The sequence below is a fragment of the Hibiscus syriacus genome, unplaced genomic scaffold (assembly GCF_006381635.1).
Source record: "Hibiscus syriacus cultivar Baekdansim isolate YM2019G1 unplaced genomic scaffold, ASM638163v2 tig00111769_pilon, whole genome shotgun sequence".
Taxonomy (NCBI): Eukaryota; Viridiplantae; Streptophyta; class Magnoliopsida; order Malvales; family Malvaceae; genus Hibiscus; species Hibiscus syriacus.
Genome location: NW_024063172.1, coordinates 2,841,574 through 2,864,656, shown reverse-complemented (window position 1 = coordinate 2,864,656; position 23,083 = coordinate 2,841,574). Strand labels below are relative to the sequence as shown.

Here is a 23,083-nt window from a genome sequence, read left to right as displayed (position 1 = left end):
TTTTAATTATTTTTAAATAATTTAATAATTAAAATGAGGTATCATAGTGAAGAATGGTGCGGTTTATTTTTGTTTAAACTTTTAATTATTTTATGATCTGACCGACTGCACCTTCAATTGTTTCATTTTAGGGTGTAAGCTAATTTGTTCGTCTAAAATTTTCTTCCCCGAAAAGAAGGGATATGTAATATTTCAATCAAGTTCCTTCTCACTGACCTAATCATTCCCAGGTTTCAATTCATCTTCTTTTTATTATTGTTCTTTTCTTTATCATTAACAGAAACCTAAGACTTGGATGTTTCCAACACAGAGTTTCTTCTTCTTTTTTTTTTTTTGGGTTGTTAGCTTTTGCTTAATTCTCTGTTTGTTTGTGCAGGTAAAACGGTTCTGAAGCAAAGAGAAGTGATATACCCCCCCCCCCACACACAATTTGCTCAAGTACGAGGGAAAATGTCCTTTTCTCACTGTCTTACATTGAGAATTCGAGTTATTTAGCTAATTTTTTTTATGAAATATTAGGTTTCGATCTTATAACTTATTCCTTGCATCTTTTTGTTTGTTTTTGTTAATTTATATGAATGTTTGTGTTTTCGTGTGTGCCCGCGCGTGTATGTATTGAAAAGTAATTTTATGTATAGATTTTGTCCGCAACAACTTGCCAAAAGAGAACTTAATTTTGCAATCGGAGATAGATGATTAGAAGTTTCAAGTTGGCTTAAATGGAGTGTGGTTTCTAGTGTTTTGCTGATGGGTATTTGACGAGAACAACCTAACGGATCTCAGTGCTCTTTATTTCTGTTTTCCCTGCTATTGGTGGGTGCCAATATAAAGAATGGTGACTTTGCTGTTAAGTTTCTGCCAAGAGTTTTGAAAATGATGTAGTTAAGGGAAATTTGAAGGTGAATTAATATCTGATAATCCACACTCATTGATTTAAATCTGGACTTCGGTGCTTCTGCTTCTTAGTATCATATATACCATTCATTTGGATTATCTTAAATAGTTGCATGCCAGACTCAGTTGAGCTCCTTTTGTTCTGGTCATTAATTACAGAACATCTTTGGGTATAGTTGCCACTTGCTGTGTGGTTAATATATCATTTTCCTCTTGTAAGTAGACCACCTAAATTTCATGAAGGTTTAGAGTAATTCTTTTTGTGTGAAAATGCTCTTTGTGTATACTATTTCTTTCATCGGTACCATATTCGTAAAATCTGATTTAAAAATAATCCAAATATTCATAAAAGCTTACTAAAGATTGTTTTATTGTGTCACCTTTTCCCAGAATAATTAAAAATGGCTGGGAGAAACCGCATTCCTCGAGAGGCCTTAAATGACAGGCGTGGAATTCCTCCTGAAAGACCTTTCCGCCGTGGTCCACCGCTGCCACAACGACCTCCTCATCCTGCATTGTTGGAGGAAGAACTAGAAATGCAGCATGCAGAAATTCGGAGGCTTTTGAGTGATAACAGCAGGCTGGTAGAAGATCGAATGGCTATACAACAAGAGCTTGGTGCTGCGAAAGATGAAATTCATCGTTTGAATCTTGTCATTGGTGAAATTCGTGCTGAACAAGAGCTGTACTCAAGGGGACTTATTGACAAATGCTTGAAGCTGGAGGCAGATCTCCATGCAACTGAGCCATTGAAGAAGGAGGCTGTGCAACTCCGTGCAGAAGTTCAGAAACTGAATAATGTTAAGCAGGAACTAGCTGGCCAAGTGCAGACTCTCAAGAAAGATATTTCCAGGCTGCAAGCTGATAATCAACGGATATCTGTTTTAAGAGCAGAAATTGATGGCCTGCACCAGGAGTTGATGCATGCGAGGTAGATACCTGCATCCTTTTTCATCCTTTTTAAAGAAAATCCAACAAATGGATGTTTCTGTTGAGCATTTAACTTGCAGTGCTAATATATCCATTTATATATTTAAATGCTAAATTAGAAATTTATTTTACAGGAATGCCATTGATTATGAAAAGAAGGCAAATATCGAGCTGATGGACCAGAGACAAGCAATGGAGAAGAACATGGTCTCCATGGCACGTGAAGTTGAAAAGCTGCGTGCAGAACTTACCGTTGTGGATGGTAGACCTTGGGCTGCTGGTACCATCTTACTTCTATTATATGGAGTAGAGTGATTTTTTTTTTAAAAATTGCTGGCTGGTTAGATTCCCCTTCCCATTCTTTCATCTTTTTAGAACTATGAGGGTTAGAACTTGGGACTTTCTTGTGGAAAGTCTGAAGTTTAAATTGTCAGGTGCATTTTTTGGATTCCATTGAACCCACATTGATGTTTCCTGGTTTTTGCCTTGCTCTTTTGATATGCTCAATTGAATGATTGTAATTATGTTTGGCTCCCTTCTAATTTCAATGTCTTGATAATTGATGGCTCAAGGTGGACCTTATGGAATGAAATTCAACAGTTCAGAGGGGACTTTTCCTGCCTCATATGAAGGATATGGGGCTCATCTGGTATTTATCCTCATGTTCTTGTTTGTTTTATTTGTTTGACCATAAACCTATTGCGTTGGGAATTTTTTCCCCAATTACCACTTGTTTTTTCCCTACAGGCTGCTGCTGATAAGGGTCCTTTTCATGGTCGTCGTCCTGGGACTTGGGAGAAGCCTCACAATGCTCGTCGCTAGGAGAGTTTTTGCTCGATGCTAGAAAGGCAAAATTGTTACTCTGTTTTGAAGTGCAAAATATTGGCCAGCTTGGAATTCATCATATATCTGTGCATGCTACATAAGTAATTTTTATCTTAATATGCAGTTAGTCATCTTAAGCTTCTTATATAAGATTCTGTGTTGCTTTCTTTTCATTGGTGGAGGAAGTGATACCCTTTATATATACATTAGATCGTAATATGATAATTTGAACTTCTATTGGGTCAATCCTTCATCACCATTTTTTATTGTTGTTTGTTTTATTTTATTAACCGTTTAGCTTGAATATAGCTAATATTACTTTGGGTAGAAATGCTGCCCCCTAAATAAGGTAGTTATTTTGGGTCCATTTGAAATTTATGACCCATGGATGAAGCTTTTGGTTACAACCTACATGTTAATATACATGCTACCTTTTTGATCTATTCGGTAAATTTCCTGGAACCGTTCATCTTGGGTAGTAGATCATAGAAGACCGCAATGAAGTTTTGCTTGTTGCACAAAGATAATGTAACATCCAATTGGACACAAAATTCATGTCTTAGTAGATTATTTTATTTTCTAGTTCGTCTCATGCGACACTTGAATACTAGTGTTTTTAGTGGGGGCATTTTTCTCTTTAAAGTTGATAGTTATTACTTCGTGGATATGCATTTTAAGTATTGACCGGGAAGCAGAAGTCTGTCGGTGGATATGATTCAACTTGCTTCTAACAGTCACTTTATGGGTACTATGGGGATTTGAATTAAATTTTGACTTCATGCTATTCCTTCGAAGCTGTGCAGTTCTGGTATGTAATTCAGGGTGTTATAAGTTGGAGTTTTGTCTGAAAAAGAAATATTTGAGGATGGGTTCTTCTCTCAAGTGATATAGGCATTCAATTGGCTAGTGAGAATGGATGTTCTAGAAGTATATTGTTTAAAGCATTCAGGAGCTTCCCTTTTCCGTGCTTTTATTAGCTCTTATTTCTTGATTTCTGCTGTTGTGGTGAATGATGTATGGTTGCTGCAAAATTAAAGGACATGTTTTCTTGTATTTGGCGATCTAGAGGAGAATCATTTGTATCAAATTTACTGTAGGCTTCCTTTGGTATCCATTTCTATATGGTGTGTTTGAAACTTGGAGTACAAATGTTGTAGGCACTAATATAAAATGGTATGTTGTGTGTGACCGAGGACCTATGTCGATATCTTTCTTGTAATGGAGTTCCTGTGTTATTTTTCCATTTGGAAATATATTACTTGGAAAACTGGAGCTGAAGTATTTGTTTCCATTTATTCCTGTGGTTGGTTGAGAATGTGCTAAAGAGCTAGACCATAATTGACTTTGACTTTTAGTGGATTTTGACTTGAGTTATCTTGGATGGAGAAAGTATTAATTTTGCTGTTGTTTGTAGAAGTTGGTAGAACTGTTTCTTATTATGAAGTGTGAGCCAAATGTACACATTTGTGTCTGCCGTAGCAGTACATATCTTGAGTAGTTGTTAACATTTTCTCCCACTCTTGCCAGAATTACAAGAAAGTTTAGCAATAGGGATTGATCATATTTTCTATGACTGAGGGAGTTCTAGTATTAAGCTTATTCAGCAGGTGGCATATGCGATGGAATATTTTGTATACATAGAAAAAGGATTTAGGTTTTGGAATATCAAGTCAGTTATTGAATCTGCTTGCATAAATGGTCCAGTTCCGCGGATACATCCTTTAAGAACACACAGCGCTTTAAGACAAAACTCGTGGCTCCTTGATCGAATGAAGTTTTCAATTCATCCTTCAATTAGATCTCATAGCAATCATCTGCAGTTTTTCCCTGCACATAGAATAATCTGCAGTTTGTTCTGCTCTAAGTCTACAGCTCTGCTGTCTGTTTTTGTTCTGCAAAGTTACTCAGTGGTCAACGTATTCCGGCCCCTACATAGTTACAAGTAGTTCCGTTATTCATTGACATGGAAAGATATCTGAAAGATGATGGGAAGCCATGTGGAAGAGGTTGACTACTGATCGTACTTACATAGGCAAGTTTTCTGTCCTTTTTATGTGTTCCATGGATCTTCAATTTCCTTTTAAGTTGAACTTCTCTGACACTTTATCTTTGATTTCATTCTCTTAATCTGGCATTTCCTGCTTAATATAAATAGACCTATCTGTTAGGTCGTTAAATCAATTAACGCTGTTGCTCTGGAGAATGTCTTGATCTTTCATACCTGTATCCTTGCTGAGTTCCTTAGATTCATACCTGGCTCTGGTTTAATTAGGTTTCTGGTAAATCAATTTATAGTTATATTAGTGGATATGCATTTGTCATTTTCCAAGGCTTTGTATGAGGATAAGGTCTTGAAACAAAAATTTAACGAGTTATCATGTCAGGCACTTGTTTGTACCAGTTTGTGGTGAAATATTCCATTGGTTGTGCCGGAACTAGTGATCTTGGATTGGAAGTGGAAACATTTTATTCCAAGTGCTCAAGGATGATAGAAGATGTTAGTTCTATTTGGACCATTTGGTTGGATACTTCTGGATTGATACAATTCACTTGAAAATACATACTTCATACAAATAAGATATTCATTAAAGTTGATTTAGAATTTATATATTGTGTAGAGTAGTGCCACTGCAGAGGATAGTGTTTTTCTTCCCTATATTGGTGGAAAGAAGCTGGCCAAGCAATAATCTACAAAGATGTCTAAGAACAACTCGAGTGGCTTCTTTAACTAGATAGAGAAAATCTGTTGGATTGATGAATTTTTCGCAAAAGCTAAATTTTTTTGGTCTATGATATATTTTGATGCTAGGCTGTTAGAGGAAGTGAAAAGCTCTTATCTCCGACTGAATATTGTGGTATCTTTATTCTTAATGACATCAAGGTCTGAATCATTCTGCTTCTATAGATAGAGCACTGTATTTATGGGAGAAAGTAGTTGTTTTATCCTAAATATGGAGTCTGTTAAAGGTGGAGTTGTCTGGATGCAAACCTCATCCAAAAACAGTTTCCTCATTTTCGGGATGATGTTTTCCCTGCATCATGCTAACAATGTGAAGAAAAATAGGATCTATTGTTCTACAAAGATGTGCTCTTGAGCATGGACTGTTGGGAGTACATTGTTATAGAGAGTTGCCATTTGCTTCTTAAGGCTTTCCTTCATGCAACCGAAGATATATGGAAAATGATGCTAGCAGTTCTGAAGAGTTAACTTGTTGCTGATCTGAAATTTTTAATTAGGAATGTCATGTTAATAAGATTGCTTACATAATTGTAGAAGTGGAGACAGTAGTAGATGTTATTCGTGGACTGCTGCTTTCCTTGCAAGTTCTTTTATACCAGTTAATGAATAGTTGTAGTTTCCTTGGATCATTCTGGAGGTTAAATAAAGTTATTGTTTGTTTACCACTCACCTAAAGCTGATTCTTTCTTCTTTTTTATTCGAGATTCTTACTAATTTTTTGTTTTTAATTGTTTGCAGATCGGGGACCTGGTATGCATCACCCATAACAGTGAAGACAGAGCATGTAATAATCTTAAATGAGCTTGAGGACATATGTCATATGATGAATGAGGTAAAGTTGCATATGCTTCTAAAACATGAAGAAAATAATAATAAAAAACAACCCTCTTTCCAAATGTGAATTCATTGATACTCATGCATAAATCTTAAAGGTGATGCAAGTCGTTTAGACCGTTACTCTCTTCTATGCCCCAAGACAAGTGTTTATAAGTTAAACTTAGACATACTAGGAAGCGACTTTCAGCCAAGTCCATGTGGTCTGCTAGGCTAAAGTTCCAAGCCTGTGAAAATCAAGTTTGTAAGTTATTCTCCTAATCCTAGGCGTAGGCTACACTATATCAACCATCTCTGTTTTACCTTCTCATTCCCAGATCTCCTGCAATCTCTAGTAATGGTATGATTTTGACATTGCAATTCCTGGGTATGATCATTGATCAACCAATTAGGTTTGCGTACAAGCTTGTTTCAGTTGAGCTAAGATTTCCGTAAAATGTCTTTGTCTTGCTAATATAATGAATCAATAAAAACAGGGTCCATACTGATAAAAGTTAGGGTCCGTTTAGTTTCAAGAAACATGTGTCATTTTCGTTTTCATTTTTCTGGAAAGTGCAACAACGTTGATGATAACATGTTTCAAGAATATTTTATTTTACTTGGCATGCTTCTATCATGAGAAAATATTTTTAGAAACCGAAGTCTTGGTTCTCCTTCCCCCCCCCCCCTTTAAATCAGTCAAGTTCACCTGCATTATTAGCTTGCATGCATGATAGAAAAAGTATACCTAAATAATTTGATATTCTATGAAACGCCATCCCTCTAAATTACAAAACAGAAAAACATATACAAGTAATGTTGTCAAGAACAAACTGTCATACACAAAAGTCATATCATTGTAGCCTCTTGCATTGCTTGTTTAGGATCTGCAATATCTCTGTTTTTAATCCCATCACTATTGCTGTCCCTACAACCTCTTGGTGTGGTCTTTTCTCCTTCAATTTTATTTGTTTGTGTGTATAATTTACATTAACTCAAATTTATTATATGACATTGTGTATTTAATCATGATCCACGTGTAATGTTAGGAATTATGCCTAAAACAGTATATATATATATATCCTTTTTCAAAAAAAAATCCTCTCATTTTCTTTTGAAAAGAATACACTTATATTTAGGTTTCTTGAGGATAATAACTTGTTTCCTTTAAAACTATTCTTTCACCCACTTTTCTAAGGGATGGCAGTATGTTTCTTAACTCGGTTAATATGGTTGTTATTGTCATAACTTAGAAGATGTGGGTAGGTTCGAGTTTCTGTACTTGCTAATATATTAATTTAATTCAATATGTTGTTTGGATGATTTGAGAAGTTTAGGAAATATATAAAAATATATATTTAAATAAGTATTAAAAAATCGAGAGTAAAATTACTGCATCTCTAAAAAATTGTATATTTAAAAAAAATAAAAGATTGTAACTGAAATACATATCATATTTAAAGCCATCGTCCCTTCATAAATACTTTATTGCTTAACAACTATCACGTTCCTCCCTTACTCTTGATTTCCCTTCGCAACATTCTCGAACTCGTTTCTCTTTCTTCCCCAAAAACAGTCTTTGCTTTGGCCATGACAACCTATGGAACGATCCCGACTTCCTCAACCCCCCTGGAAAACCTAGAATACCTATCTCGAGCTAAAGATTGCATCAAAGAAGGCCTCGGAGCTCGACGTCCATGGAAATTCATGTTCAACATCCACTCCATCAACTGTCCTCGATCAGTCTCTGAAGCCATTTCCAGGTTTAGAACTAATGTGGCTTACTTCCGAATGAACTATGTCATGATCGTGTTTATCATCCTTCTCCTCGGCCTATTATGGCACCCCACCTCCCTCATAATCCTCATTACCATGATGGCCCTCTGGTTGTTCCTGTACTTCCTACGGGACAAACCCTTGGTCGTTTTCAACTGCACTATTGGCGATAGTGTGTTGCACGTCGTGCTGGGGGTGTTGACCTGTGTGTTCTTGCTGTTGACTGATGCCACTGGCAATATCTTGGTGTCGGTTTTTATCAGTGTGGTTGTTGCCTTGGTGCATGCTTCGTTGAGAAAGATTGATGATTTGTATGATGAAGAAACTACCGGCTTTATTTCCGGACCTTCATCATCTTCTTCATAGTTCTGGGTTTATTTCTCTCTTCCGAGGTTGAAATTGAGTTATATATTTTTATGAATGTTGTTTAACTTGACATTGTTAGGTGCAAAAACCGAAAGATGTTGTTTGATCCTCTAAATCACATGCATTGCTGAAGTGAAGAGTTGATTGATAATTGGCGCGGTAAACTGTATGTTGAAACAGTGTGGTTTTGGTTCTTGTTCTTGAAGATTTATTTGTATTGTTCTTCCCCATGTCTTTCACACTAATTCCTGGCGAAAAGGGTGTAATTGGGGCATGTCATGTAACATATGGGGGTTTGAAGCCATTGGCCAAACCTCTGTTTTGTCATTAAATGTTTGGGATAATCTAATCTGCCATTATTCATTTGTTTGGTCTCGAAATTCAAATTAATTATGAAAAATCCAATTAATTAAATTAGTGATTAATAGAATTAATGGAAATGTATAAACAAAGATACGGTTTCTTAACGTTTCTTCCATTTTTATTGTATGAAACAAAAAAAGCTTTTGCGTTTTAAGCGCGATATGTACCTCTTAAAATTTTACGTGTTTTAAATAAAAATAATAATTATTTTTATTTGAGTTATATATCCAAATTGATTACATCATTAACTATCGATAATATAAATTTATTTTATTATTATTCAATGATACAATTATGATCATTTGAAAATTTATTCATACACGAATCAATTTACCTTAGTAGTTAGAAGAATTGTTGTTGTTGTTTCTAGAAGTTAAGGGTTCGAGCATCAACAACTGCAGTAGGGGAGATTGAGCAATCATTGTCAAATGATTAAGGTGGTGTTTGTTTTTGCAGAGGTAAAAGGTCTGTAGTCTGTGGACCACATCTGCAAGCTTCTGCAACAGAAGAGGTGGACCAAAAGTCTTCATTCTGCAAGAAGAAGACTGTTTGTATTTTAACTTCTGCAGACTACTAAAATAAACTGATTTTTTAACCTTAAAAGAGTTTTGCAATACCGAGATTTAAATAATTTTAGTTTTACAATACTGAAATTTAAATAATTCATACAACTACAATAATAATTTTTTTAGAAAAACAAACACCACATTATTAATTCTATTATAAGTCTCACATAATCACATGTATTATTAGTTTTATAAGTTTTATAGAATAAAATTTATAAATGATCATTAAATTATATGATTTTTTAAATATGTAATTATGGAATACTTTTAATTTTTTAAAATATATATTCATAATTTCTTTTTATAATTATATGATATTTTTAGAAAATATTTTTTAATTTATCAAATTATTTTATGATTATTTTTTATTTAATTGTGATTATATTTTAAAATTTTAAAAACATAATGTATAATTTTTTATATTTTAAAATCTTAATTATCAAATAATGAAATCATTTTTTATTAAACAATGTGGTTTAAATACTTACATTTTTTATAAAAAAGTTTAAATATAATTTAAAAATAACAAATCCAAAAAAAATATTATATTTAAACTTAAATCAAAATAATTAAAATAAATATAAAATTTTAATAATATATAAAGTAATTTATATGATATAAAATTAAACATCTATAATATAATATTTAAAAAATATTATTTAATTTATTTAAAAAATTAATATTAAAATTAATATCTATAATATAATATTAAAAAATTAATATTTAATTTATTTAAAAATTAATATTAAAATTAAAATTAAAATCAAATATAATATAAAATTAAATTAAATATAAAACCTCTTTGAAGAGGTTAGAAGACGTCTGCAGACATAAGGCCACGTTTGCGCCGCGCAGACGCTAGAAGAGCTTCTGTCTTCTAAAAAACAAACGGTCTGCGAAGCCCAATGTCTGTGCGTGGTCTGCGCGGCGCAAACATAAGAGCTTTGCAGACCTTACACAGTAAAAACAAACACAACCTAAGAGTATTTAGAACATATACTATTTTATAATCACCTTTAGCTTAATCAAAAAGAAAACTTATTCGTGATTGATTAAAACTAGTATTATGTTATTATTTGAGGATTATCATTAGGTTTTAGGATAATTATTCAAATATAAATAAAAGCATCATGTGAATTAGGTTTTATTATTTAAAAAGTTTTTAAATTACATGCCATTGAATTAAGAAATAAAAAAAAATAAATTAATGAAAATCTATATCCTCTTGTCCCGTATATTTTTCAAAGAACAGTGACAAAAAAAGTTTACGAAATATTTTAAAAAATGTTGATGATTACGATAAAAATCGAGACAGAATGATAAAACGGAATTAGAGTTGATGATTCAACTCAACCACACTTCATCGCCATCCCTAACGGAACAAATGGTTAAATCTGGCATGCATGTTTGTGGGTTAAGTTTAGGGTTTATGGAGAATAGGACAAGGAAATGTTGGATGAGAATAATCTGGTTAACTTTAGGTTTGAATTATAATATTCTGGGTAGGGTTTCAGATTCGGCTCGTTTAGGCTCTACTTTTAGGGTAAATTACACATTTAGTATCTAAACTTTTAGTTTAATCCCGTTTAAGTACCTGAATTTTCAGTTTTTTCAAAACCATGCCTGACGTTTTTTTTTCATTTTAGTTACAACTTAACATTTTTATGGTTAAATTATATAATTCGTCCCTCAGCTATCCTTTCACTCCTATTTTGATCATTGAAGTTTAATTTTTTAAATTTAATTACTTAATTTTCAAATTACTCATAATTTAATCAATCTAACAATTTTCAAATTTATATTTTTTATTTTAATTATATATTAATAAAATAATAAAGATATCATGTTACAAAATAGTATTAATAAAACAAATTATAGTGATTAAAACGATCAATTTGAAAGTTGAGAATTTAAATTAAAAAATGTTAAACTTGAAAATATTTCTTCTAGGCCATGTTTGCTTCTGGTTTACGTTGGGGATTTTTGGAATCAAAACGTGTCGAGCATCACATGATTTTCATGAAATCAATTCACCTTTTGTTTTGTTCTTTTATTCAACTCGGATTTTAGGATAATCAATGACGAAAAAATCGAACCGACTGGTTAATTGAACCTGATTGTTTCTTCTGTCTGACGTATATTGTTTTAACTAATAACAACGGTTCATTTTATTATTATATATATATATAAGATCAATAATGCAAACTTAATTGAAGAAATTACAAATAACTTCATATATAAAATAAAATTATACAATGATAAAGACATTTGTGTCTTTTGGTATTTTTAAACTAAAACTATTTAAAAATAACATATTTTTCTTAACCATTGAATAGTGTTTTCATTCTCATACGTTTTAAATAATTTTATTTATTTTCATAATAGTCTAATGTGATTATAAGATAATATATATATGTATTCATAATTTTTCTTAATTATTGACAATAAAAATTCATTAAAAAACAACATGTTTTTTTCTTAATGTCAAATTTTATTGTTTTAAAATAGTTGATAAACAATGAAAGTTATTTTTTAATGAAAATTTTGTTTTTTGAATCATTTTAAATCATTATATTTATTATCCAATATTTTTATTTGTAACTACAAATTTTTTAAAAGTTCAATTTATCTAACCTATTAACATTGATCGATTAATTGAATTAACAAAAATTAAGAAAACATTGAACTTTTGTCATTATTTAGAAAACATATAATTTAAATTTGTTTTTAGGGGGAAAAAGCATGCAAAGCTATCATAATTAAAACATTAGGTATAGGGTAGGTCCAAAGTTTAATTAGTGATAATTCTTACTTCTTATGATACCCTAAAATTAATTTTGAATAAACGACCACTATATAACATGCATGCAATAAATGCAATTAATTAGTAATCCCCAATTTGCTATCCACTCGAACTAAACAATAATTTATAAAGTATCCCTTATAAGTATAATATTTATAAAAATATTTAACATGAACATATTGATTGTCTTTGATGATTAAAAGAAATGATTTTAACGACGGATAAAAATATTTTATTATTTTTGTCCTTCTCGTATAATTACGTGTACTTTTTTTTCTGATTAGGTCAAGAAAGTTTTTAACGGGGAATATAATAATAATACGTCGTGTATGTTTCACTCTTGAATACATACTCTTTTATCAAAAATAAAGAGTGATATTCTTCTTAGATGTTTTGAGCTTGAGTGATTATATTGATATGATATGTGGTCATTGTTGATGGCTAAAGAATATTCTAAACAGATACTTGAACTTTTTTCCTAGTAGTTACCTTTTTTCTGATTGTGCTAGCCTTGAAATTTTATTTATATTCACTACACATATAAAAAATTATGTTATTAATATACACGTGTCTATCCTGAAAATTAATTTTAGATATGCTACTAATTTTATTCAACATTACTTGGATATAGTTTTTTTATTATAAATTTACTGTAACATCTCAATTTAGGGGCTAAAATTAAAAAATTATAAAGTGGTGGATTTAATTGGTATTTTGAAAGAAATATTGGGGATTAAATTGTAAAGTTTTAAAGTTGGCAGACCATTTTATAAAGTGCAGAAAATTCAGTAGCTAAACCCATTATTTAACCATTTCTTATATATGATGAATTATAAGCTCCTCCCCATGCGCAGGTTTCATATTTTCCAGATTTCCCTTCTCCAACAACCCAACTTCCAACTCCGATCTACTCGCCGTCCGACCTCCAATCGACGAGCCGAAACCACCATCGTGTTCGTTGTCAACCAAGGAACAAAACCCCTCAAACCTTTCGTCGTGAATCGTCTCCGTTCGTCGTTAATTTCAGTCAGAAGTATCGTCGGTAATAACTCGGTTTTAGTTGGTTTTTCATCGATTCACGACGATCGGGTCATCCGTTTACGACACCTCCCACACCATCGTGTTCTTTGTATCGTTCCGAGTTCGCCGGTGTCATCCTTGGTCTCCGTTGAAGGCGGCGCGTGAGGAGGTGAAGCGGTCAAAGTTTCCGATTTGTTGAAATCGAGCTCTCTGCCGTTCAAAATTGTAAACCGAGCTTTGTAAGTATCTCGAAATTGCTCAAAATAATTTTTAGAAATTTTTCCAGGATTTTATCACTGTTCACGCGCCCCCACGCGCCGCCACTGCGTGTGGGGAAGGAAAAAGTGACCGGTTTGACCGGGTTTGGAACTATTTTGACCGGTCACAACCCGACCCGACCCGTTGACCGTTGACCGGCGTTGACCACTGTTGACCAAAACTTTGACCGACTTTGACCGGGCATTAAACGACCTTTGACTTCGACCGAGTATACCTATCCTAACATTTTTCGGCGTTCCAAATCCGATTCCGCTGTCCGTTTTTCGAAATTCGAACCCGAAGGCCTTGAAATTACCGGTCAAACCCGTTGACTTTGATTTTGACCGAAAATTCCAAATTTCCGAAAAGTCATATTTTATGCTTCTGACGTCCTGAATCCGAATCCGAAGTCCGTTTCGCCAGATTCGAACCCGATAAGCCATCTTTCACTGATTTATCACCCAATTCGATCCGTTTATCGTAATTAAGCTCCGTTTCTGATATAATTTATGTTGATATGTATCTGAGGAATTATTGGAAGTTGAATTGAAGATCAAAGGCATTCAAATGGAATTTTTATGGTCGATCAGTATTGCACGAAAATCGAGGTAATACTTTACTACCTCTTTATGCTTTATAGAACATGTTGGTATTGGTAAATGCATGAATGGAAATGTTTGGTCTCATATGTGTAATTAATGAAGATCTACACTAGATACGAATACGGTAGAAAGTAAATAACTGAATATGGCTCAGATGACTATTATAAGAAATTGGAGGACAGTTGGAATTAAATTACAAGTTCTGGAATTAAGTGATAAAAGAATCAACCATGGATTGTAGATTATAATTTATCTCATTAAAGGTAATTAGATGATAAATTATGAGAATATTTCGATTAGGTAAAATTACGAAATTACCCTTATGTTGGAAAATACAAGAATTGTCTCTGGAAGTGGATTAATAAATCTGAAAAGAATTATTGATCTGCTAAAACTATTTATGTGCATAAGAAATGTTAGTTTACTTGGAACTTATGGATAACCGGTTCTTTAACCCCAAGAAGGTTTATGCTAGATACTAGAAGTCTTTTAAAGAATCATTTCAAGATCAAAGAATGTTCGAGGAAGCAATTGATCATAGGATCTCTAAATTATATTATTTTCGTTAAGAGCTAATATCGAAATTATCTGGTTAAGAAATTATGAAAATGCCCTTGAGAGTGTCAACACACCTTTTCGTCATACTAGAATTCAAACTCCTAAAGATAGGATAGAATTTTGCTAGGATTCAAAAAATAGGATAGAGTTCTACTATGATTTAAATTCCTAAAGATAGGATCCATAAGAACTATAAATAGCCATTGTAACTCACCATTGTAACACACGATTTACACACAAAACACAGAGGAAAACACGGAAAATACAAAGGCAAAGTTGTTGTAAACGATTCGAAAAGGAAATAAAAGGTAGCATCTTTTTTTTACATTGGTTCGTTCATTTCTCGCATGTGCACGTTATTTTTCTTGAGATTTGGTTCGAATAACCCAAAACGTGGGTTGCACCGATGACTAAAAAGGGGTGGGATTTCGAAGTTTCGAACCTAGATCTACCCCCGAGGCGTGTTGTAACACCCCCAACCCGTATCCGACCCGGATACGAATCCGAAGTGTCACATTGACTTTTCAAACCTTGACTCTTAAGAAAAATTCCGGGAAATTTAAAACTTTATTTAAATCAAAATAAAGACTTTATCAGAGTGCTCGTACTTAATGACTTATTACATGCCAACACTTTATACATAACCAAATACATACTTTGTCAAATATTTTGATCTGATCTTTTGGTAAGGAAAACTGACCTGTCTTGCTCCGCATCACTCCTTACTCTTCTCGAAACCTACGTGTGAAACAATCACACGCTAAGTCGAAGACTTAGTGAGGCATAACAACTTATAATGCACTTTAAAACATATATTGATACATGCATGTTCTGTTCTATCATGTTATAGCAATTCCATGTATTTTTCATATCGTATAAAATCATATCAGATTAATTGCAGTAAATACATACATACACATAATTCATCATTTCTATAGCATTTATCATACCACTAACTTATATTTGTTCATATCTCTGGATTAGCCCATGTACATATGTGAGAACTATCGATATGTGAGTCTATAGAGGTTGTGCACTAATGCTGTCACCACAGCTCGTATAATTGCACCGAAGTGCCACGTAGAATTGCACCGTAGTGCCATATAATGATGTCCATAAGGACCACATAGAATTCCTTAAGAATCATATACATATACTAGGGATCAAGTATGTGTCTTTCAAGACTTCACACATGTTCCAAAGAATATACATATGTCCCAAAGAACCGCGTAGAATTGCACCGTAGTGCCATATAATAATGTCCATAAGGACCACATAGAATTCCTTAAGAATCATATACATATACTAGGGATCAAGTATGTGTCTTTCAAGACTTCACACATGTTCCAAAGAATATACATATGTCCCAAAGAACCGCGTAGAATTGCACCGTAGTGCCATATAATAATGTCCATAAGGACCACATAGAATTCCTTAAGAATCATATACATATACTAGGGATCAAGTATGTGTCTTTCAAGACTTCACACATGTTCCAAAGAATATACATATGTCCCAAAGAACCGCGTAGAATTGCACCGTAGTGCCATATAATAATGTCCATAAGGACCACATAGAATTCCTTAAGAATCATATACATATACTAGGGATCAAGTATGTGTCTTTCAAGACTTCACACATGTTCCAAAGAATATACATATGTCCCAAAGAACCGCGTAGACCCTCGACTCTTGGCATGCCAACTATACCCCTAGCTCTCATGACACATAACATGGGCGTTATCATTTATTTCATTTCAAATATTCACATAAACTTGTAATTCACTTTCACATATCACGTATCACATAGCTTCTTTTCATATGATCACATAGTCACGTAGTTCACTTACACGTAGATCATTTCCATATAATTCACATGTCACATATGTCATGTTTTCATATAATTTCTATCATTTCTCACCCAATCACCTTTATTCATGTAAACATACTTATCATATCTTGTTCACATAAGATCATATACTTCATATAATATATCGAAACACCTAGAACACTTTTACGTAGCTTATAGTCATAAGTCTTATCTCATAACATATACTTATTTTCACATATATATATATTTCATATCATTTCTTATACCATCACATAATTCATTTAACATACATAACATATTATGTAACATTATAATAGAAATACCTATAAGTCATATCACTTAGAGCACATATATACTTATAGTCATATTGCTTATATCTTAATCTTATGCCTTCTCTTAGACCTATATATATTCACATGTTCAGGTAATCCACCATTTCATCACATAATTATGTATTCATATAACTCATTTCATTTCATTTCATATCTATCTATATATATATATCCTCAAGATTTATCCTAATATAAATCATATAGCACTCTTATAATTCATATTCATATTCATCTAGGGCAGACTTATAAACACATCTCACTTCTATTATTTCTATATATATATATAATCTAATCTGTTTACTTAATTCAATTTCATATAACTCTTATAATCTTCTCATATAGCTTCATAAATTTCTATCATACAACCCATGTGTTATAGTTTTATTTAAACATATGAATCTTTCCCATCTAGCTTATCTTATATGTTCATCTTATCATTTATGTTCAAATCTCCTAGTTAGTGTACTATTCTCACTTCATCCTATAGATCAATATTATCCAGCTTATTTCACTTATCATATAATAATATAATTATATTTTACTATGATCACATAGTTTATATCTCATATAATTCATAACCTTTCTTATGTAATTACTTATACTTTATCATCTAACACATAAAAGAACAGATCAATCCATATAATCAAACATACATACATGCATATTCCACTCATGCCTTTAATCATGAATTCATGTGTAACACTTTAGGAAATAGACTCATCGCAAGTCTTATTCCCATCGCACATCGTATACTATTGAATATGCACTCACCTGGCCTCACTAGTCAATTCCAATCTCTTATCTTTCCCTTGATCGATCTTACTTGCCAAACGTTCCGGAATTGCTTTATGCGTAGAATCTACATAAATGTACATTTCGAGACAATCATTAGATACCTACACCTTGTAATTGGATACTAGCAACTTAAACGAACTTATTAAACCCATATTCCCAATTTTCCTTTAGGGGGAATCGGTTCCCCCCTATGGGGGTATCGGTTCCCCCATGACATACTGGAAATTCTTGTTCGTTTGAAGGGGTATCGGTTCCCCTTGAATGGGTACCGATTCCCCTTGCCCAGAAATCATATTTTGAGCTCGAAAATCCTTCATTTTCAGCTCAACACATCATACTTCATTCCCTTTAATATTCCTAACTTTCATACACATACTTAAACTCATTTCTACTCCATAATCACTTCTTTAAACTCAAAATTCTATCATTTACATGGCATTCAAGAATCACACTAAATTTCCAACATGTTCTAAAACCCATTCTATCACTTCATATCTCTTAATTTAACCCTTGACAAGTCAAATTCAACTTCACAATCTATTATCTCCTTCCATATCAAAAATTCACTTAAAAACTCATTTTTCTTAATTTCTCATAACTTGTTAATCTTTGAGGTTTAAGCCACCTAAAGCTTTCCTTAATCTTTCTTAATATCCCAAGAATCAAAACAAGCTTTAAAACGAAAGAATTAACCAACTAAAGACCCACTTACCTTATACCAGGCTTCACGTTGAGAGGAGGAAGAAGAAGACTGAAGAATGCTCTGGACTCTTCTTCCTACGTGCTTATTACCCTTTATAAAGGGAAATAAAAATCTTCCCTGAAAAATTACCATAGTACCCTTAATATTTCCAAACTTAATCATTAAATCCAACATCAACTTTCTTCAATTAAATCCATGAACTTTTAACTTATTTCGAAATCGAGCACCTAGTTTACAAAATTTGCAATTTAGTCACTGACCCTGATTTGGGATGTTACAAATCTCCCCTCCTTTAAAGAAAATTCGTCCTCGAATTTCCACTGCACACATTGATAAAAACATGTCTGTTAATGTTCTCATGTTGTTTCCTTTACTTAATCTTTCTTTCTCTTAGTTCTTCAACTACCTTTTTCCTTTATACATCCTTATCATGTTACTTATCATATAACCAATAGCATCAGTTCTTATCACTCAAAATCCTTAATCAATCAAATTCTTTATCAATCTTTAATTACCTTATAACCATACCAAACTTGTATTTCGTCATCATTTGACCAAAACACAACTTTAAATCTTCTTCAATGTGATTAAACATATACTTTAAGGAGTCAAACAATATTTTCACATCACCTTGCACACTTGTCTTATTTCTATATCAAAATTGTCCTCGGTACTTCCATATTTATCGTATATGATCCTTTAAAGCAATCCCTTTCATTTCTTTATTCCTTATTCCTTATACATAAATCATATATTTCCTTTCATGTTCACATACTCTTGTCGTATTACTTATACTCATCTTTATGTACCAATCTTCATTGCATCCTCATTACTTTAATAACCCATTTCTTATACATAATTTCATTCTTTATCATTCTTATACTTGTATTTTTCTTCCTGAAGGTTCCATGCAAATACTTATCTCAGTTTCTACATCATAGCTATCTGCTCAGAATATACAACCATATTCAAATTCACATCATAATCAATTAACTCAACTTTATCTTTTCCTTCAGTCTTATAATTCTATCACTTTTACTCTGACAGCTAGTCAATAATATATGTTCAATCTAGGGTACAAACCCTAATCAACCAAACACATACATTCTTTCAACTCGAAATTATCTTGAAAATTCACTTACTCAACTTATCAATTTCACCTCTATTCTCATATATCCCGAAATTTCTTTTATTCAAACTCAACATTCTGACTTCCTGTGTCCTATAATCTGATCATCGATATACATATTCTCAAACTCTTCTTATCAATCCTCAGCTTTATTTAAATATACAAATTCTTACTTCCTTTTCCTTTACTATACCACATTACTATGATCCAAATATGCAACTGTATCCAGATCCATTGCAGATCTGGTTATCATATCCTGACAATATCTTATAATCTTATAATTCCAGTACATTTTTATCGCATACTCTAGTTAGCCAATGCTAACTCTTTCCATCTTAACTGCAAACCCTTATCATAAACATACTCTTGTTTATGCGCAATATTATCACTTCGTTTCAAACTCATAAGCTCTGACTTATACATCTTATACGCTTGTCACTGATGCACTTATCCTTGAGTTCTTCTATACGTAATCATCACGTCATTAGATCTTTTTAACATTCTTATGGTGACACCCGTTCACCATCTTCTATCTTATTCACATAATAGCAAAACTACTCTACATCGTTTTTCCGATTCCAAACGATGAAAATTTTCTATCATTATTCAGATATGATTTCAGCTTTCTGAAATCAACTTTTGATCTTACTAGGCATTTCCTAAGGTGTCCGCTCTTCATCCTGCCTGGCCAGGGCAAGTGAATAGCTATCACAATCAGGAATATCACCTTTCACTTACTTCGAAATTATCACGATCGGATTTCTACTGTATTAAACTATTCTTATTTTATTAGCAAGACAACGTATTCCTTACACTATCAGATCAGAAATTTTTTCAATCTATGTTGGCATGTACACCTTTTATGACATTTTGGACTTCGGTTTATGCCGAGAATCGGCTAAACCATGGCTCTGATACCATTAAATGTAACACCCCCAACCCGTATCCGACCCGGATACGAATCCGAAGTGTCACATTGACTTTTCAAACCTTGACTCTTAAGAAAAATCCCGGGAAATTTAAAACTTTATTTAAATCAAAATAAAGACTTTATTAGAGTGCTCGTACTTAATGACTTATTACATGCCAACACTTTATACATAACCAAATACATACTTTGTCAAATATTTCTGATCTGATCTTTTGGTAAGGAAAACTGACCTGTCTTGCTCCGCATCACTCCTTACTCTTCTCGAAACCTACGTGTGAAACAATCACACGCTAAGTCGAAGACTTAGTGAGGCATAACAACTTATAATGCACTTTAAAACATATATTGATACATGCATGTTCTGTTCTATCATGTTATAGCAATTCCATGCATTTTTCATATCGTATAAAATCATATCAGATTAATTGCAGTAAATACATACATACACATAATTCATCATTTCTATAGCATTTATCATACCACTAACTTATATTTGTTCATATCTCTGGATTAGCCCATGTACATATGTGAGAACTATCGATATGTGAGTCTATAGAGGTTGTGCACTAATGTTGTCACCACAGCTCGTATAATTGCACTGAAGTGCCACGTAGAATTACACCGTAGTGCCATATAATGATGTCCATAAGGACCACATAGAATTCCTTAAGAATCATATACATATACTAGGGATCAAGTATGTGTCTTTCAAGACTTCACACATGTTCCAAAGAATATACATATGTCCCAAAGAACCGCGTAGAATTGCACCGTAGTGCCATATAATAATGTCCATAAGGACCACATAGAATTCCTTAAGAATCATATACATATACTAGGGATCAAGTATGTGTCTTTCAAGACTCCACACATGTTCCAAAGAATATACATATGTCCCAAAGAACCGCGTAGAATTGCACCGTAGTGCCATATAATAATGTCCATAAGGACCACATAGAATTCCTTAAGAATCATATACATATACTAGGGATCAAGTATGTGTCTTTCAAGACTTCACACATGTTCCAAAGAATATACATATGTCCCAAAGAACCGCGTAGAATTGCACCGTAGTGCCATATAATAATGTCCATAAGGACCACATAGAATTCCTTAAGAATCATATACATATACTAGGGATCAAGTATGTGTCTTTCAAGACTTCACACATGTTCCAAAGAATATACATATGTCCCAAAGAACCGCGTAGACCCTCGACTCTTGGCATGCCAACTATACCCCTAGCTCTCATGACACATAACATGGGCGTTATCATTTATTTCATTTCAAATATTCACATAAACTTGTAATTCACTTTCACATATCACGTATCACATAGTTTCTTTTCATATGATCACATAGTCACGTAGTTCACTTACACGTAGATCATTTCCATATAATTCACATGTCACATATGTCATGTTTTCATATAATTTCTATCATTTCTCACCCAATCACCTTTATTCATGTAAACATACTTATCATATCTTGTTCACATAAGATCATATACTTCATATAATATATCGAAACACTTAGAACACTTTCACGTAGCTTATAGTCATAAGTCTTATCTCATAACATATACTTATTTTCACATATATATATTTCATATCATTTCTTATACCATCACATAATTCATTTAACATACATAACATATTATGTAACATTATAATAGAAATACCTATAAGTCATATCACTTAGAGCACATATATACTTATAGTCATATTGCTTATATCTTAATCTTATGCCTTCTCTTAGACCTATATATATTCACATGTTCAGGTAATCCACCATTTCATCACATAATTATGTATTCATATAACTCATTTCATTTCATTTCATATCTATCTATATATATATATCCTCAAGATTTATCCTAATATAAATCATATAGCACTCTTATAATTCATATTCATATTCATCTAGGGCAGACTTATAAACACATCTCACTTCTATTATTTCTATATATATATATATATATAATCTAATCTGTTTACTTAATTCAATTTCATATAACTCCTATAATCTTCTCATATAGCTTCATAAATTTCTATCATACAACCCATGTGTTATAGTTTTATTTAAACATATGAATCTTTCCCATCTAGCTTATCTTATATGTTCATCTTATCATTTATGTTCAAATCTCCTAGTTAGTGTACTATTCTCATTTCATCCTATAGATCAATATTATCCAGCTTATTTCACTTATCATATAATATAATTATATTTTACTATGATCACATAGTTTATATCTCATATAATTCATAACCTTTCTTATGTAATTACTTATACTTTATCATCTAACACATAAAAGAACAGATCAATCCATATAATCAAACATACATACATGCATATTCCACTCATGCCTTTAATCATGAATTCATGTGTAACACTTTAGGAAATAGACTCATCGCAAGTCTTATTCCCATCGCACATCGTATACTATTGAATATGCACTCACCTGGCCTCACTAGTCAATTCCAATCTCTTATCTTTCCCTTGATCGATCTTACTTGCCAAACGTTCCGGAATTGCTTTATGCGTAGAATCTACATAAATGTACATTTCGAGACAATCATTAGATACCTACACCTTGTAATTGGATACTAGCAACTTAAACGAACTTATTAAACCCATATTCCCAATTTTCCTTTAGGGGGAATCGGTTCCCCCCTATGGGGGTATCGGTTCCCCCATGACATACTGGAAATTCTTGTTCGTTTGAAGGGGTATCGGTTCCCCTTGAATGGGTACCGATTCCCCTTGCCCAGAAATCATATTTTGAGCTCGAAAATCCTTCATTTTCAGCTCAACACATCATACTTCATTCCCTTTAATATTCCTAC

The 23,083-nt window shown here is 32.7% G+C and overlaps 2 protein-coding genes across 4 annotated transcripts; both read left to right on the top strand.

The window, feature by feature from the left end:
• The first annotated feature begins 121 nt into the window (after window positions 1-121).
• LOC120169427 (protein FLX-like 3) lies at window positions 122-8,638 on the top strand. Of its 3 annotated transcripts, XM_039177568.1 has the most exons (8): window positions 122-230; window positions 377-438; window positions 1,285-1,825; window positions 1,959-2,104; window positions 2,397-2,473; window positions 2,572-2,750; window positions 6,128-6,221; window positions 8,424-8,638. In XM_039177568.1, the coding sequence occupies exons 3-6, from the start codon at window positions 1,296-1,298 to the stop codon at window positions 2,644-2,646; spliced, it is 828 nt and encodes a 275-aa protein (XP_039033499.1). In that variant the 5' UTR covers window positions 122-230; window positions 377-438; window positions 1,285-1,295; the 3' UTR covers window positions 2,647-2,750; window positions 6,128-6,221; window positions 8,424-8,638. The 3 variants fall into 3 exon arrangements, with proteins under 3 accessions (XP_039033499.1, XP_039033498.1, XP_039033500.1); XM_039177567.1 differs by lacking the exon at window positions 8,424-8,638 and having other exon boundaries at window positions 6,128-6,268; XM_039177569.1 differs by lacking the exons at window positions 122-230; window positions 8,424-8,638 and having other exon boundaries at window positions 300-438; window positions 6,128-6,268.
• On the top strand, window positions 7,648-8,417 carry LOC120169428 (PRA1 family protein F3-like). The gene has a single exon (XM_039177570.1). The coding sequence runs from the start codon at window positions 7,793-7,795 to the stop codon at window positions 8,342-8,344; it is 552 nt and encodes a 183-aa protein (XP_039033501.1). The 5' UTR covers window positions 7,648-7,792; the 3' UTR covers window positions 8,345-8,417.
• Window positions 8,639-23,083: the final 14,445 nt, after the last annotated feature.